Source organism: Papio anubis, chromosome 3, assembly GCF_008728515.1.
Source record: "Papio anubis isolate 15944 chromosome 3, Panubis1.0, whole genome shotgun sequence".
In the NCBI taxonomy this organism is placed as follows: domain Eukaryota; kingdom Metazoa; phylum Chordata; class Mammalia; order Primates; family Cercopithecidae; genus Papio; species Papio anubis.
The window spans coordinates 122231048-122247245 of record NC_044978.1 but is presented as its reverse complement, the minus strand read 5'-3'; the positions used below and the strand labels follow the sequence as shown (position 1 = coordinate 122247245).

The window sequence follows — 16198 nt, the reverse complement described above, 5'->3', positions numbered from 1 at the left end:
CCCTAACTCATTTTATGAGGCCGGCATCATCCTGATGCCAAACCCTGGTAGAGACACAACAACAAAAGAGATTTTTAGACCAATATCCCTGATGAAAATGGATGCGAAAATCCTCAATAAAATACTGGCAAACCAAATCCAGCGCACATCGAAAAGCTTATCCACCATGATCAAGTTGGCTCCATCCCAGGGATGCAAGGCTGGTTCAACATACACAAATCAATAAAGGTAATCCATCATATAAACAGAACCAATGACAAAAACCACATGATTATCTCAATAGATGCCAAAAAGGCCTTCAATAAAATTCAACATCTCTTCATGCTAAAAACTCTCAATAAACTAGGTATTGACGGTACATATCTCAAAATAATAAGAGCTATTTATGACAAACCCATAGCCAATGTCATATTGAATGGCCAAAAACTGGAAGCATTCCTTTTGAAAACCGGCACAAGACAAGGATGCCCTCTCTCACCACTCCTACTCACATAGTATTAAATGTTCTGGCCAGGGCAATCAGGCAGGAGAAAGAAATAATGGGTATTCAATTAGGAAAAGAGGAAATCAAATTGTCCCTGTTTGCAGATGACGATTGTATATTTAGTAAACCCCATCGTCTCAGCACAAAATCTCCTTAAGCTGATACGCAACTTCTGCAAAGTCTCAGGATACAAAATCAATGTGCAAAAATCACAAGCATTCCTATACACCAATAACAGACAAACAGAGAGCCAAATCATGAGTGAACTCCCATTCACAATTGCTACAAAGAGAATAAAATACCTAGGAATCCAACTTACAAGGGCCATGAAGGACGTCTTCAAGGAGAACTACAAACCCCTGCTCAAACAAAATAAAGGAGGACACAAACAAATGGAAGAACATTCCATGCTCATAGAGAGGAAGAATCAATATTGTGAAAATGGCCATACTGCCCAAGGTAATTTATAGATTCAATGCCATCCCCATCAAGCTACCAATGACTTTCTTCACAGTATTGGAAAAAACTGCTTTAAAGTTCATATGGAACCAAAAAAGAGCCCTTATTGACAAGAAAATCCTAAGCAAAAAGAACAATGCTGGAGGCATCACACTACATGACTTCAAACTGTACTACAAGGCTGCAGTAACCAAAATAGCATGGTACTGGTACCAAAACAGATATATAGACCAGTAGAACAGGACAGAGGCCTTGGAAATAACAGCACACACTTACAACCATCTGATCTATGACAAACCTGACAAAAACAAGAAATGGGGAAAGGATTCCCTACTTAATAAATGGTGCTGGAAAAACTGGCTAGCCATATGTACAAAGCTGAAACTGAATCCCTTCCTTACACCTCTTACAAAAATTAATTCAAAATGGATTAAAGACTTAAATGTTAGACCTAAAATCATAAAAGCCTAAGAGAAAACACAGAGCAATACCATTCAGGACATAGGCATGGGGCAGGGCTTCCTGAAGCTAAAACAAAAGCAGGGGCGGCCTTGGTGGCTCAAACCTAAATCAACCTTTTTAGGAGGAAGGAGCCGAGGCAGGTGAATCCACGAGGTCAGGAGATGAGGATCATCAAGGCTAACATGGTGAGGCTCCATCTCTAAAATACAAAAAAAACGGTGATGAGTGAAGCGCTTCCTGTAATTCTTCTCGGAGGCTAAAGGGCGGGAGGGCGTAAAATGAACAGGGCGGAGCGCAGTGAAACCGAGATCGCGGCTTCCGCATCAACCCTCAGGTGAGCAGCAGCGAGACTCCGTCAAAAACCACCTAAAAGCAAGGCAACAAAAGCCAAATAGACAAATAGGATCCTAATTGAAACTGCATGTAGAAGCCACCATCAGAGTGAACAGGCTACCTACAAAATAGGAGAAAACTTTTGCAATCTATCCATCTGACAAGGGGCTAATATCCAGAATACACAAAGAACTTAAATTTATAAGAAGAAAATAAACAATCCCATCAAAAACTGGGCTGATCGAAGGATTTAAACAGACACTTCTCAAAAGAAGACATTTATGTGGCCAACAGACACATGAAAAAATGCTCATCATCATTGGCCATCAGAGAAATGCAAATCAAAACCACAATGAGATACCATCTCACACCAGTTAGAATAGCGATCATTAAAAAGTCAGGAAACAACAGATTCTGGAGAGGATGTGGAGAAATAGGAATGCTTTTACACTGTTGGTGGGAGTGTAAAAAGTTCAACCATTGTGGAAGACAGTGTAGCAATTTCTCAAGGATCTAGAACCAGAAATACCATTTGACCCAGCGATCTCATTACTGGGTATATTCCCAAAGTATTAAAAATCATGCTACTATAAAAACACATGCACACATATGTTTATTGCGGCAGTATTCACAGTAGCAAAGACTTGGAACCAACCCAAATGGCCATCAATAATAGACTGGATTAATAAAATGTGGCACATATACACCATGGAATACTATGCAGCCATAAAAAATGATGAGTTTGTGTCCTTTGCAGGGACATGGATGAAGCTGGAAACCATCATTCTCAGCAAACTATCACAAGGACACAAAACCAAACATTGCATGTCCTCACTCATAGGTGGGAATTGAACAATGAGAACACTTGGACACAGGGCAGAGAACATCACACAACAGGACCTGTAGGGGGGTGGGGGGTTGGGGGAGAGATAGCAATAGGAGGAATGCCTAAAGTAAATGACGAGTTGATGGGTGCAGCAAACCAACATGCTACACATATACCTATGTAACAAATCTGCACGTTGTGCACATGTACCCTAGAACTTAAAGTATATATATAAAAAAAGACCCACTTCCTTTTTTTTGTAAGGTGAGTTTCTGAAGGTGCAAATACCTCAGTGAAGTTAAAGCCCCTTTCATAGTCTACAGACATCTGGGCTAAGCTCCCTCTAGACCTATCCTTTCCCCACATCTTCATGCAGAAAAGTGAAAGATTGGTCCGTGTGGAGATAAGGAAGGAAAGCATCTCGCTTTCCAGCAAACATCAATCAGACACAGATGGGATGGAGCCAGAAGCCCTTTAAAGCTCTGGTGTGGGGAGAGAAAATAGAGACCCTCCCCCTTCAACCCCCATCATTTCTGAGGGCATCATTTTCTCCCTCCACTTGCCAAGACAGCTCTGAAAAATTCCCATAGCACTGTTGCCCTCCTCTGGCAATGTTGCAAATGGTTTCAGGAACTATACCAGTTAGGTTTCAGAAAGTTCTATGAAAAAACCTAGCATATAGTTCAACCCTTTTCCTGTCTTATTCTCCCCATCAGATTAATACTTAAACGTCCTCTGGAAGGGGGAGAGTGGAAGGTCACAGACCTTTAAGCTGTGATCTATGACCTGAACTCCATCTCTCTCTTTTCCCAAACTCATCTCCATATAAATTTTGTTTTGGGAAGTCCGAAACTGGGTGTCCTGTTTCCTAGTGGATATTAAACCACTTGAACGCAGGGATTGTGCCTTTCAGATGTAGTAATCCCTGATAGACCCAGCACAGCACTTTGCAGCAATATTTGTTGAATGGTGCCAGTTAGGTGTATATTTTTTTTAAGCTAGTGGTCCTATCATTCAACCAAATCTTAGGCTAACAAAAAATCCTTTTAAATGAACCAAAATGCCCAGTGTGGTCTAGAGTAAGAGACCTATTTCTTTTTTCCCTATGTCATTTTTACAAATTAGAAATTTGACCTGCAATCTCAAATGTGTGCTTAAAAATGCTTTATGCTATTGGAACTACTGTTTTCCTTTTTCATTTATCTGTTTATTCCTTTATTCAAATACAAGATTTTTGCCCCTCTATTAAGTAAAACCCAGAGGTTGAGGTTGGCATTCAATTACCAGGACTGAACTTCAAAACTCGGCTCTTTGGGTAATAATCCACACCAGACTGGGCAGAGCCATCCCGCGTGCTGCAGCGAACCTTGGAGGTCCTGTTCTGATCCCCTCTGCGGATCACCTTGATGTTCAGAATTGCAATGGCTTCTGGGCCTGCCGGTTCCCGGATTTGGTACGCAGCTTCTTCAAACTCAATGGTAGGGGCTAAGGAAACGTGATTAGGAAAACAAGAGCCAGTTAGAATAGCACAAAGGATTCAGACTTCCAGGAAAACACCTTATAATGACAAGAGGAAATTGTTCACATTAGTTAACAATACGAAGGCAAAATGGCTTGCAGTCATAAAACTCAATCAGTATTTACTGTTAAACAATGCTTTGGAAAAAGATATTTATTTGTGATTCTGCAGGAGTTATGTCTCACACGTTCCTTATTAAAAACAATATAATGGGTAGAATTATTTGTAGCGACTTTGAAATTCATGATGTCCAAGTTTCCGTCTCGGCACTACAGCTCACAGAATGTTTTAAAATTTGAACAGTTTATCAAGGGACTGAGACATAGTAGGCCCTAGACAAATACCTATCACATAAATCAACTTTTCATTCATGAGATATGAATTTCAAAGGTTTATAATTTATCTCATTTACATACTACTTAAATTTACCAAGTCCACCCCTCACCTCTGGTCCTTTGGACCCCCTCCTGTTAGTGCTCTCACCTCCCCATCCTCAGCTTTTCCTAATTTCCCGCAAGCTATATAGGTAAGTATGGGTCCTTTCAGCTTCTGGCTACAAGGATAATTCAGGAACACAAGATTTCCTAATGGAAACCTGTTGCTAGGAAATTATTAATAATATATTCAACCTGGGCAACATAGTGAGACCTCATCTCTACAGATAAATTAAAAAATTAGCCAGGCATGGTGGCACATGCCTGTGGTCGCAGCTACTCAGGACGTTGAGGTGGGAGAATCATTTGAGCCCTGGTGGTCGAGGCTACAGTGAGCCATAATTGCCCCACTGCACTCCAGCCTGGGCGGCAAAGCAAAACTCCATATCAAATAAATAAATAAGATAATATATTGATTTTTACCAAAAAATTCAAATCATGCCTTCTTTTCTATTATATCTCATGGGGAAGGGTGGGGTGGTGGTAGAGAGAGATTAAAAGATGGAAAAATTGAGAGTAATAACTTTTATACCATTTTGAGTATATCATAGAATATGGCAGAAATTTCTACTTTCTTTTTTTTGAGACAGAGTCTCACTCTCTCGCCCAGGCTGGAGTGCAGTGGCGCGATCTCAGCTCACTGCAAGCTCCACTTCCCGGGTTCACGTCATTCTCCTGCCTCAGCCTCCCGAGGAGCTGGGACTACAGGCGCTGGCCACTACAGCTAACTTTTTGTATTTTTAGTAGAGACGGAGTTTCACTGTGTTAGCCAGGATGGTCTCGATTCCTGACCTCGTGATCGGCCTCCCAAAGTGCTGGGATTACAGGCGTGAGCCTCCGCACCCGGCCAGAAAGCTCTACTTTTTATATTTATTTCCCTTTCTTTCCCTCTCGGAAAGTCAAATCTTTCTTACTGTAGAAGATGAGCCTCATTTGAGGTTTTATAGTTTTTAATAAGAATGCTCTTTGAAACCTAGGAGGGTCACTGCAGCACAGCATAAATCTTTTTTCTTTGAGACAGGAGTTTCCTTCTTGTTGCCCACGCTGGAGTGCAATGGCCTGATCTCGGCTCACCGCAACTTCCGCCTCCCGGGTTTGAGCGATTCTCCTGCCTCAGCCTCCTGGGTAGCTGGGATTACAGGTGCATGCCACCACGCCTGGCTAATTCTGTATTTTTTGTAGAGACAGGGTTTCTCCATGCTGGTCAGACTGATCTTGAACTCCCGACCTCAAGTGATCGATCCACCTGCCTTGGCCTCCCAAAGTGCTGGGATTACAAGCCTGAGCCACTGCACCAGCCCTTTTTTTAAATTATACTTTAAGTTCTGGGATAAATGTGCAGAACATGGGATGTGCAGAACATGCAGATTTGTTACAAGCCACATGTGCCATCAACCTGTCACATACATTACGTATTTCTCCTAATGCTATCCCTCCCCTAGCTCCCCATCCCTCTCCCCGTGTCCATGTGTTCTCATTGTTCATCTCCCACTTATGAGAGAGAACATGCAGTGTTTGGTTGTCTGTTCTTGTGTTAGTTGCAGCAGAGTATAAATCTTATTTCCCTGAGCCTCAATGATGGGTTTTCTGTGTACCTGGGAGAGGTTCACTTTGGGATCTGAACTTGAGTCTCCCGGAGTCAAGGACTAATTCAACTTCAAGACTGGAGTTTTTTATTTTATCCAATGTCCAAGTTAGTTACTGATTTTTCACTAGGAACCCTAAGAGTCACTGAGACTCTTAGAGTAGTTAGTGATACTTAAGAGTATAGATTCCAGAATCAGACGGAATGAAGTTCACACCCAGGTTTGCTGTTTGCAGCTGTGTAACTAAGAGTGCAAATTATACAGCTTTGCTGAGGTTCAGTTTCTTTATTCAAAATATGGAAATAATAGTGCCAACCTCAATAAATTCCTGCCACTATCAAATAAGATAATAAAATATGCTTAGCATAGTTCTTGGTATGCAGTATTCAATAAAAACAGCTACCACTATTTGTAATATTATTATCCATTCACTCATTAAAATATCTCTCTTAGTGAAACAATTATGTCGCAGTTTGAAACAGGTTTTGTCTTCCTTGGTGACTGGGTCATTCTTGGCTAACACTTGACTATAGAGCTTAAGGATTTTTTTAGGTTAGTAGGCCAAATCAATTAGAGAGAAGAAACCTGAAAAATTAGACTTTTCCAGGAAGGTGGCAGTGTTTTAAATCAGTTCATTGGATTCCACTGATTCCAACTGTATTTCCAGTCCTGCTCCTGAACTGCAGTGACTTAAATGGTTTTTATTTTCTGTCTTAGCATTTCTGTCTCAGCTTTTAACCACAATCATTCTGTATCTCCTAGCACTGTGGTAGGGAATAATGATATTAAAAATATCTATGAATTTTTTGGACCTCTGTAGAGGGAGATCATTTGCTATCAACATTTTATATAAATATTCAGAGAATGTTATCGGTAGGCATTCTTAAAGCACTTTTATTTTTCAAAACACTAATAATTAGTTAAACATCAGTTTATGTTCCCTCAACCTAAGAGTAACTAAAGATAATTTCTTCTGTTACCATCTTCATCATTGGATATGGTGATGGTGGCCATGTTATTCTTTCCAATTCTAGCTCCACTCCAGTGGTTTCCAAGAGGAAGCCCGAGGTAGACCCTGAACTGTTCGTCTGGCTCAAACATGGAGTCATCGTGGATATAGACCGTACAGTTCTTCACCTAGAGCCAATGGGACAAGACAGATTAAAATTTGCGGCAAGATATCAGTGACTTGCTTGGTTTTCCTAGAAAATTATTTTTCTTCTTTATTGCATCAAAAAGTCAACACAAATTCAAAAGGATCCAGTTTTATTTGTAAAACAAAATGTTCAAATTTAACAGTTCATGCTTCAGAGGGACCTACCTATATGTAAAGACTTGTATTGACACATGCCAAGTCATTTTTAATTACTGGAGATGAATTATGAAAAACAAGATCAACAAAACAACCCACTAAAAAGCATATGTAGAACATCTGTGTGCTTTCCCACATTTCTTCTGGGCTGCTTAATACATTTTCACATATTAAAATAGGTAGATTTCTGATGATGAGGGTTTAACATACTGATTAAACTTTCTGGAGAGCTGAGTAACACTTCTTTTCCTTTGTAAAAATTGAAGCCTTATAAGGAAATCAGAAAGGCTTTGTGTTAGGCTAAAGATACCTTTAAATGCTAGAGAATTTTCAAATCTGCTGCCAAATGATATCTCATCTGAAAACTGCTGAGTACAGAAACTCTGAGACCACAATCTAAATCCCTGTTTGATGGAAAAAAACCAAGTGTTTCTCAACAGAATATTCCCTACAGAGGACTGTATTTTTGAGAAAATGTAAAATATGGTCACAACATTTCAGATAACACAGCAGCCTCAATGGTAGAGTCACGTGATGCGAAGGAGGATATTTTTAGTTGGATCATTTTAAATTCACTATTCTAACATGTTGCAAAGGATATATGAGTAGAGAGAAGTTTCACTCTCACACTTCCTAAGTCACACTAAATGGTGAGAGAATATCCCAGTGAACATTTATATGTGACTTGCTAACCTGATTTTAAGTCCCCGAAGAATGTTTTTTTTTCGTCTACCACATCTTTTGTATAAGAATTCCTTATAGAAAGCATGAAGTTAGCAGTGACTCTTTAGATCTTAAAAAAAAAGTTAGTGAATGACAAGTTTCAAAGCATATGCTTAGCAAGCAAAATAATAATAATAATAATAAAGCTTCTACAATGTGCTTAAGAATAATGATAGATTGTTGTGTGGGTAACACAGATTACTAGACTGTATTTTCTTTATAATTTTATTAAATTAAAAATACTTCTTGGATAAGCAGAGGATTCTCTTTTGAACTGAAAACAAATACAGACATGTAGACTCAAATCTGAAGATGGTATCTGTAGTATATTTATGTGTTTTAAACACATTTCAACCTGTCACCAGTAAAATTCCCATAAAATATATAAATAAGACAGTCTTTTATGAGTCGTAAATGTGTAAATGTCATGAGTGCTCCAAAGAAGGAAGTTATCACTTTTATTTTTGTAGTATTGATGAACTGAGGAAGAATCTAGGGTGATCTGTGATGGGTATATTTTATGCTAAACTTCAAAAGACTAATCATGAGGCAAAAACTGGATACATTTGATTATTTCAAAATTGAAGACTTCTGGTCAGCTAAGAACACTATAGTCAAAGGCAATAAATAAGTGAGAGAAAAATAAAAGGTGTTATTAATACCTAAAATGTCTAAAACTGGCAAGGAATTAATATTTGGGAAATATAAGAAAGTACTACAAATCAGTGAGTAAAAGATAATACAATGAAATAAGAAACAAAGGACAAAAATAAGCTTATATGCTTATTGGAAACCCAATAAGCTAACAAGCATATAAAGGTTAGTACTTAAAGAATTACAAATTAAAATGAGATATAATGTTATACCTATTAAATTAGCAAAAATTCAAAAGATAAGTAATGCTACGTTTTGAAGAGAATATAGGGTGATAACTACCCTCATGCACTTCTAGTGACATTCTAGAAAGTATTCCAACACAAGGTTTTCAAATTAAGTATATGCATGTCCTGTAGTTTATAATTTTGCTCCTGATTATATATCCAAGAAAATTCTCATTCAAGTCTATAAGTGGACATGTATGAGGATGTGCACTGAAGCATTATTTGTGATGACAGGTGTCAGGAAGCTGGTGGGTGTGATCACTGAGATTCCTCACTGTCTCTTGCTAAGAGTGTATGGATAAAATATTACAGACACATGCTGATAAATATTTGTCCCCTCCATATCTCCTATTGAAATTTGATCCCCGATTATTGGAAGTGGGGCCTGGTGGAAGATTTTTGGGTGATAGGGACAGTTCTCTCATGAATGGCTTGGTTCCATTCTCACAGGGTTGAGTGAATTCTCTTAATTCCCATGAGATATGGTAGTTAATAAGAGTCTGACCCTTCCCTACCCTCTGTCTCTCCTCCCTCTTGCCATGTGATGATGCCTGCTCCCCTTTCTCTTCTGTCATGAGTGGTAGCTTCCTGAAGCCCTCACCAGAAGCAGATGCTGGCACCATGTTTCTTGTATAGCCTGCAAAACTGTGAGCCAAATAAACCCCTTTTCTTTATGAACTACCCAGCCTCAGGTATTCCTTTATAGCAATGCAAATGGACTAAGACATATACCATAAAATATCATGTAACAGTTAGAAGCAACCAATTACACATACACCTAAACAACATAGACAGATCTCAAAATATCGCTGAGTGGAAACAGTAAAAGATGAAAAAAGAGGACAATAGCAATTTTAGAAATTAAAACTGTATACATAAAACAATAAGCATTTCTTAAGAAGAAATACAAGTGAACAGATACATATTAAACACAATAGATTGATGAGCAGGGAAAAGAATGTGGCTGGAGAGTGGAGGTAAAATAAAATGAATAAAAAAAAAACAAAAGTAAGAGAAGGGCTTAGAATTAACCAATGAGGATGTGTGCCTTGAACCAAGGGATACAATTGACTCAATCATCTGAAACTGAGATTTTAAAATGGGGAAAATGTGATTCTGATTCAATACACAGTTTTGACATACACTGAGGTTGCAGGCTTTAATTCTGGTGCAGCCATGTTTGCTAGTGAGTTTTTTTTTTCTTCTTGTTATTATACTTTAAGTTCTAGGATACATGTGCAGAACATGCAGGTTTGTTACATAGGTATACATGTGCCATGGTGGTTTGCTGCACCCATCAACCCGTCATCTAAATTAGGTATTCTTCCTAATACTATCCCTCCCCTAACCCCCCACCACCCAGACAGGCCCTGGCGTGTGATGTTCCCCTCTCTGGGTCCATGTGTTCCCATTGTTTAACTCCCACTTATGAGTCAGAATATGTGGTGTTTGGTTTTCTGTTCCTGTGTTAGTTTGCTGAGAATGATGGTTTCCAGCTTCATCCGTGTCCCTGGAAAGGGCATGAACTCATCTTTTTCTTTGTTATAGCTGCATAGCACTCCATGGTGTATGTGTGGCACAGTTTCTTTATCCAGTCTATCATTGATGGGCATTTGGGTTGGTTCACAGTCTTTGCTATTGTGAACAGTGCTGCAATAAACATATGCATGCATGTGTCTTTATAGTAGAAAGATTTATAATTATTTGCGTATATACCCAATAATGGGATTGCTGGGCCAAATCGTATTTCTGGTTCTAGATCCTTGAGGAATTACCACCCTGTCTTCCACAATGGTTGAACTAATTCACACTCCCACGAACAATGTCAAAGCATTCCTGTTTCTCCACATCCTCTCCAGAATCTGTTGTTTCCTGACTTTTTAATGATCGCTATTCTAACTGGCAAGAGATGGTATCTCCTTGTGGTTTTGATTTGCATTTCTCTAATGACCAGTGATGAAGAGCTTTTCTTTTTTCATTTGTTGGCCACATAAATGTCTTCTTTTGAGAAGTGTCTGTTCATATCCTTTGTCTACTTTTTGATGGGGTTGTTTTTTCCTTGTAAATTTGTTTAAGTTTCTTGTAGATTCTGGATATTAGCCCTTTGTCAGATGGATAGATTGCAAAAATTTTCTCCCATTCTGTAGGTTTCCTGTTCACTCTGATGATAGCTTCTTTTGCTGTGTAGAAGCTCTTTTGTTCAATTAGATCCCATTTGTCAATTTTGGCTTTTGTTGCCATTGCTTTTGGTGTTTTAGTCATGAAGTCCTTGCCCATGCCTATGTCCTGAATGGTATTGCCTAGGTTTTCTTCTAGGGTTTTTATGGTTTCAGGTCTTACGTTTAAGTCTTCAATCCATCTTGAGTTAATTTTTGTATAAGGTGTAAGGAAGGGGTCCAGTTTCAGTTTTCTGCATATGGCTAGCCAGTTTTCCCAACACTATTAAATAGGGAATCCTTTCCCCATTGCTTGTTTTCATCAGGTTTGTCAAAGATCAGATGGTTGTAGATGTGTGGCATTATTTCTGAAACCTCTGTTCTGTTCCATTGGTCTATATCTCTGTTTTGGTACCAGTACCATGCTGTTTTGGTTACTGTACACTTGTAGTATAGTTTGAAGTCAGGTAGTGTGATGCCTCCAGCTTTGCTCTTTTTGCTTAGGATTGTCTTGGCTATATGGGCTCTTTTATGGTTCCATATGAAATCTAAAGTAGTTTTTTCTAATTCTGTGAAGAATGTCAATGGTAGCTTGATGGGGATAGCAAGGAATCTATAAATTACTTTGTGCAGTATGGCTATTTTCATGATATTGATTCTTCCTATCCATGAGCATGGAATATTTTTCCATTTGTTTGTGTCCTCTCTTATTTCCTCGAGCAGTGGTTTGTAGCTCTCCTTGAAGACGTCCTTCATGTCCCTTGTAAGATGTATTCCTAGGTATTTTATTCTCTTTGTAGCAATTGTGAATGGGAGTTCACTCATGATTTGGCTCTCTGTTTGTCTGTTATTGTTGTATAGGAATGTTTGTGGTTTTTGCACATTGATTTTGTATCCTGAGATTTTACTGAAGTTGCTTATCAGCTTAAGGAGATTTTGTGCTGAGACGATGGGGTTTTCTAAATATACAATCATGTCATCTACAAAAAGAGACAATTTGACTTCCTCTCTTCCTATTTGAATACTGTTTATTTCTTTCTCTTGCCTGATTGCCCTAGCCAGAACATTTAATACTATGTTGAATAGGAGTGGTGAGAGAGTGCATTCTTGTCTTGTGCAGATTTTCAAAGGGAATGCTTCCAGCTTTTGCCCATTCAATATGATATTGGCTATGGGTTTATCATAAATAGCTCTTATTATTTTGAGATATGTTCCATCAATACCTAGTTTATTGAGAGTTTTTATCCTGAAAGTGTTGAATTTTATCGAAGGCCTTTTCTGCATCTATTGAGATAATCATGTGGGTTTTGTCATTGGTTCTGTTTATGTGATGGATTATGTTTATTGATTTGTTACGTCAATCCAGCCTTGCATCCCAGGGATGGAGCTAACTTGATCATGGTGAGTAAGCTTTTTGATGTGCTGCTGGTTTCGGTTTGCCAGTATTTTATTGAGGATTTTTGCATCGATGTTCATCAGGGATGTTGGCCTGAAATTTTTTTTGCTGTGTTTCTGCCACATTTATTTATCAGGATGATGCTGGCCTCATAAAATGAGTTAGGAAGGAGTCCCTCTTTTTCTATTGTTTTGAGCAGTTTCAGAAGTAATGGTACCAGTTCCTCTGTGTATCTCTAGTAGAATTTAGCTGCAAATCCGTCTGGTCCTGGGCTTTTTTTGGTTGGTAGTCTATTAATTACTGCCTCAATTTCAGAACTTGTTACTGGTCTATTCAAGGATTCAACTTCTTCCTGGTTTAGTCTTGAGAGGGTGTAAGTGTCCAGGCATTTATCCATTTCTTCTAGATTTCCTAGTTTATTTGCATAGAGGTGTTTATAGTATTCTCTGATGGTAGTTTGTATTTCTGTGGGATCAGTGGTGATATCCCCTTTATCAATTTTTATTGTGTTTATTTGATTATTCTCTCTTTTTTTCTTTATCAGTCTGGCTAATGGTCTATTTTGTTAATCTTTTTTAAAAAACTAGCTCCTGGATTCTTTTTTTTTTTTTTGAAGGGTTTTTTATGTCTCTATCTCCTTCAGTTCTGTTCTGATCTTAGTTATTTCTTGTCGTCTGCTAGCTTTTGAATTTGTTTGCTCTTTCTTCTCGAGTTCTTTTTAATTGTGATGTTAGGGTGTCGATTTTAGATCTTTCCCACTTTCTCCTGTGGGCATTTAGTGCTATAAATTTCCCTCTAAACATGGCTTTAACTGTGTTCCAGGAATTCTGTTATGTTGTATTTGTTCTCATTGGTTTCAAAGAACTTATTTATTTCTGACTTAATTTCATTATTTACCCAGTAGTCATTCAGGAGCAGGTTGTTTAGTTTCCATGTAGTTGTGTGGTTTTGAGTGAGTTTCTTAATCTTGAGTTCCAGTTTGATTTCACTGTGGTCTGAGAGACTATTATGATTTCTGTTCTTTTGCATTTGCTGAGGAGTGTTTTATTTCCAATTATGTGGTCAACTTTAGAATAAGTGCAATGTGGTGCTGAGAAGAATGTATATTCTGTTGATTTGGGGTGGAAAGTTCTGTAGATGTCTATTAGGTCTTCTTCGTCGAGAGCTGAGTTCAAGTCCCGAATACTGAATATCCTTGTTAATTTTCTGTCTCTTTGATCTAATATTGACAGTGGGGTGTTAAAGTCTCCCACTATTATTGTGTTGGCGTTTACATCTCTTTGTAGGTCTCTAAGAACTTGCTTTATGAATCTGGGTGATCCTGTATTGGGTGCATATATATTTAGGAAAGTTAGCTCTTGTTGTTGCATTGATCCCTTTACCATTACGTAATGCCCTTGTCTTTTTTTATCTTTGCTGGTTTAAAGTCTGTTTCATCAGAGAGTAGGATTGCAGCCCCTGCTTTTTTTTGCTTTCCATTGGCTTTAGTAGTGAGTTTCCAGGTGCATATGCATGAGATTTCACGTACATTGTCAAGAGAATACTCTGCTGACTTGAATTTGCTCAACATCTGCCTATTTGGTCCTATACTGGGATGTATGTTTCCCTGGGACAGGGGTCCAGGTAGAGGGCTGTCTCTTGCTCTCAAAGTAACATTAGTGGAGTATATTCATCTCTAACATAGTTTGAGATTAAGAGGTGGTAACAAGAGCAGAACTCATTTGATTCTGCTAAGTTCCAAATATGTCACACATCGGCTAAACTTCTCAGCTCGACCAATGATATGTGTATTTGATTGTAAGTGGGAGCCAAAGAAGGAATAGATGGCATCATTAAAAATATTATCAATTATGGATGACCCTTGAATGACACAGGTTTGAATTGTGTTGGTGCACTTAGATATGGATTTTTTTCTGTCTCTCTACTCCTGAGACAGACCCTCCTCTCCCTCCTTCTCTTCAGCTTATTCAATATGAAGACAATGAGAATGAAGACTTTTATGATGATCCACTATTCCACTAATTGAATGGTAAATATATTTTCTCTTCCTAATATTCTCTTCTTAATAACATTTTTGTCTAGTTTATTTTGTTGTGAGAACGTAGTATATGATACATATGACACATAAAAATGTGATAATCAACTATTTATTTATTGGTAGGGCTTTCAGTCAACAGTAGGTTATTAGTAGTTAAGTTTTGTGTGAGTCAAAAGTTATACACAAATTTTCAACTATGTCAGGAGTTGGCACCCCTCTCCCCTGCGTTGTTCAAGGGTCAACCATAGTATGAAAATTCTGAGAATTTTTGGAATTTATATAAATGACTTCATTACAGACAAATAAAGACAAGAAGAGAATCCCATCTTTCAGCCACCAGCAATCCACTTACTTTGTCCCCTTTCAGAAATGTAATCCGTGAAGAGTCTGCATTTCGTCTCTCCTCAAAGTCCTCCATGACCTGAGCGGAATGGCTCTGAGTATAGCACCTCACTGATGACTCATAGCTCAGGTCTCCGCTCCGAGTGATAGGGACATGCAGGATACCCTCCTTCTCCTTCACTAGGAGCAAATCCTTGGCAAACTGCATGCTGGGCACTGGGTGGGCAGACAGAAAGACAAAGTCACCATTCGTGTAAGACAGGGAAGCAGTGGCCACGGTCCTTGTCAGCCTTCAGCAGCTACTTTGGCAGGTGAGCTCCACCAAAGCCCAAGGTAGGTTGACAAATCACAGGTGGTAAGCAGATTCCAAAGCATGGTTGCTCTCAGGACAAGGGAACTGCTTCTACTATAAGTGTGCATCCAATGAAATAGAGCAGATCAATTTTGTACCTATCTTTGTACAACTTCAAAATGCAGTTACCATCTCAAATATGAGCAGGTAATGCAAGTCAATAAATGGGATAATTGTAAGAAAAATTTTGATGGTGTAAGAAAAATTTTGATTGCTACTTGGGTACTCAAAAGACTTCACTGTCCTCCTAGGGCTACAGTAGGGAAAACAGCAGTGCAAGTCTGGTGCTAAATGGCCACTCACATTGGTCTTGGGGCCACAGAGATAATAGGGAAGAGGTGGACATGAGTGTAAAGGAAAGAGCAGGCCATGTTTGAAAAGCTCCAGTCTTTTGTTGTCAGATCTTATTTCCAAATGAAGTCAGAGATGTGGATTTTTATGACATAGCTCCTAAATTCAAAAATAGCAAACAAATAAAATAGTGAAAAGAAATTTTGTATAAGCCAAAACTATTCGGGACAAACAAAGCACGTCCATAGACTAAATTTCAGCCTCCCAAGTAGCTGGGACTACAGGCACGCACTAGATGCCTCTTCTTTTATAACTCAAATCCTCCTTTGACTTAAGGATGAGACCACAGTCAAATCATGGTTAAAAACAAGGACTTAGGAGGAAACAGACCTGAATTTCCATCCCAGCCCTTCTACTTACCAGTTGTGTGCCACAGGGCAAGTTACTTAGACTTTCCAAACTTTGGAATATTTTTCATATATAAATTGGAAATATTAATATCTAATATAGAATTGTTGGTAGAATTGAATTTAATGAGATAATAAATGCATGGTACTCAATATAGTATCTGGTTTATAGTGAGAACTCAAAGTTTGGTAGGAAT

The 16198-nt window shown here is 38.5% G+C and overlaps 1 protein-coding gene across 5 annotated transcripts in view; it reads right to left on the bottom strand.

Annotated features, from left to right (window-relative positions):
- Positions 1-16198, bottom strand: part of FRAS1 (Fraser extracellular matrix complex subunit 1) — a 453697-nt gene that overhangs the window by 43719 nt on the left and 393780 nt on the right. For all 5 annotated transcript variants that reach the window (XM_031664538.1, XM_031664536.1, XM_031664537.1 and 2 more), the window contains 3 exons: positions 14962-15167; positions 7084-7240; positions 3849-4049 (listed from right to left, as the gene is read on the bottom strand). In XM_031664538.1, coding sequence (XP_031520398.1) covers positions 3849-4049; positions 7084-7240; positions 14962-15167 — 564 coding nt within the window. The remainder of the gene's footprint in view (positions 1-3848; positions 4050-7083; positions 7241-14961; positions 15168-16198) is intronic.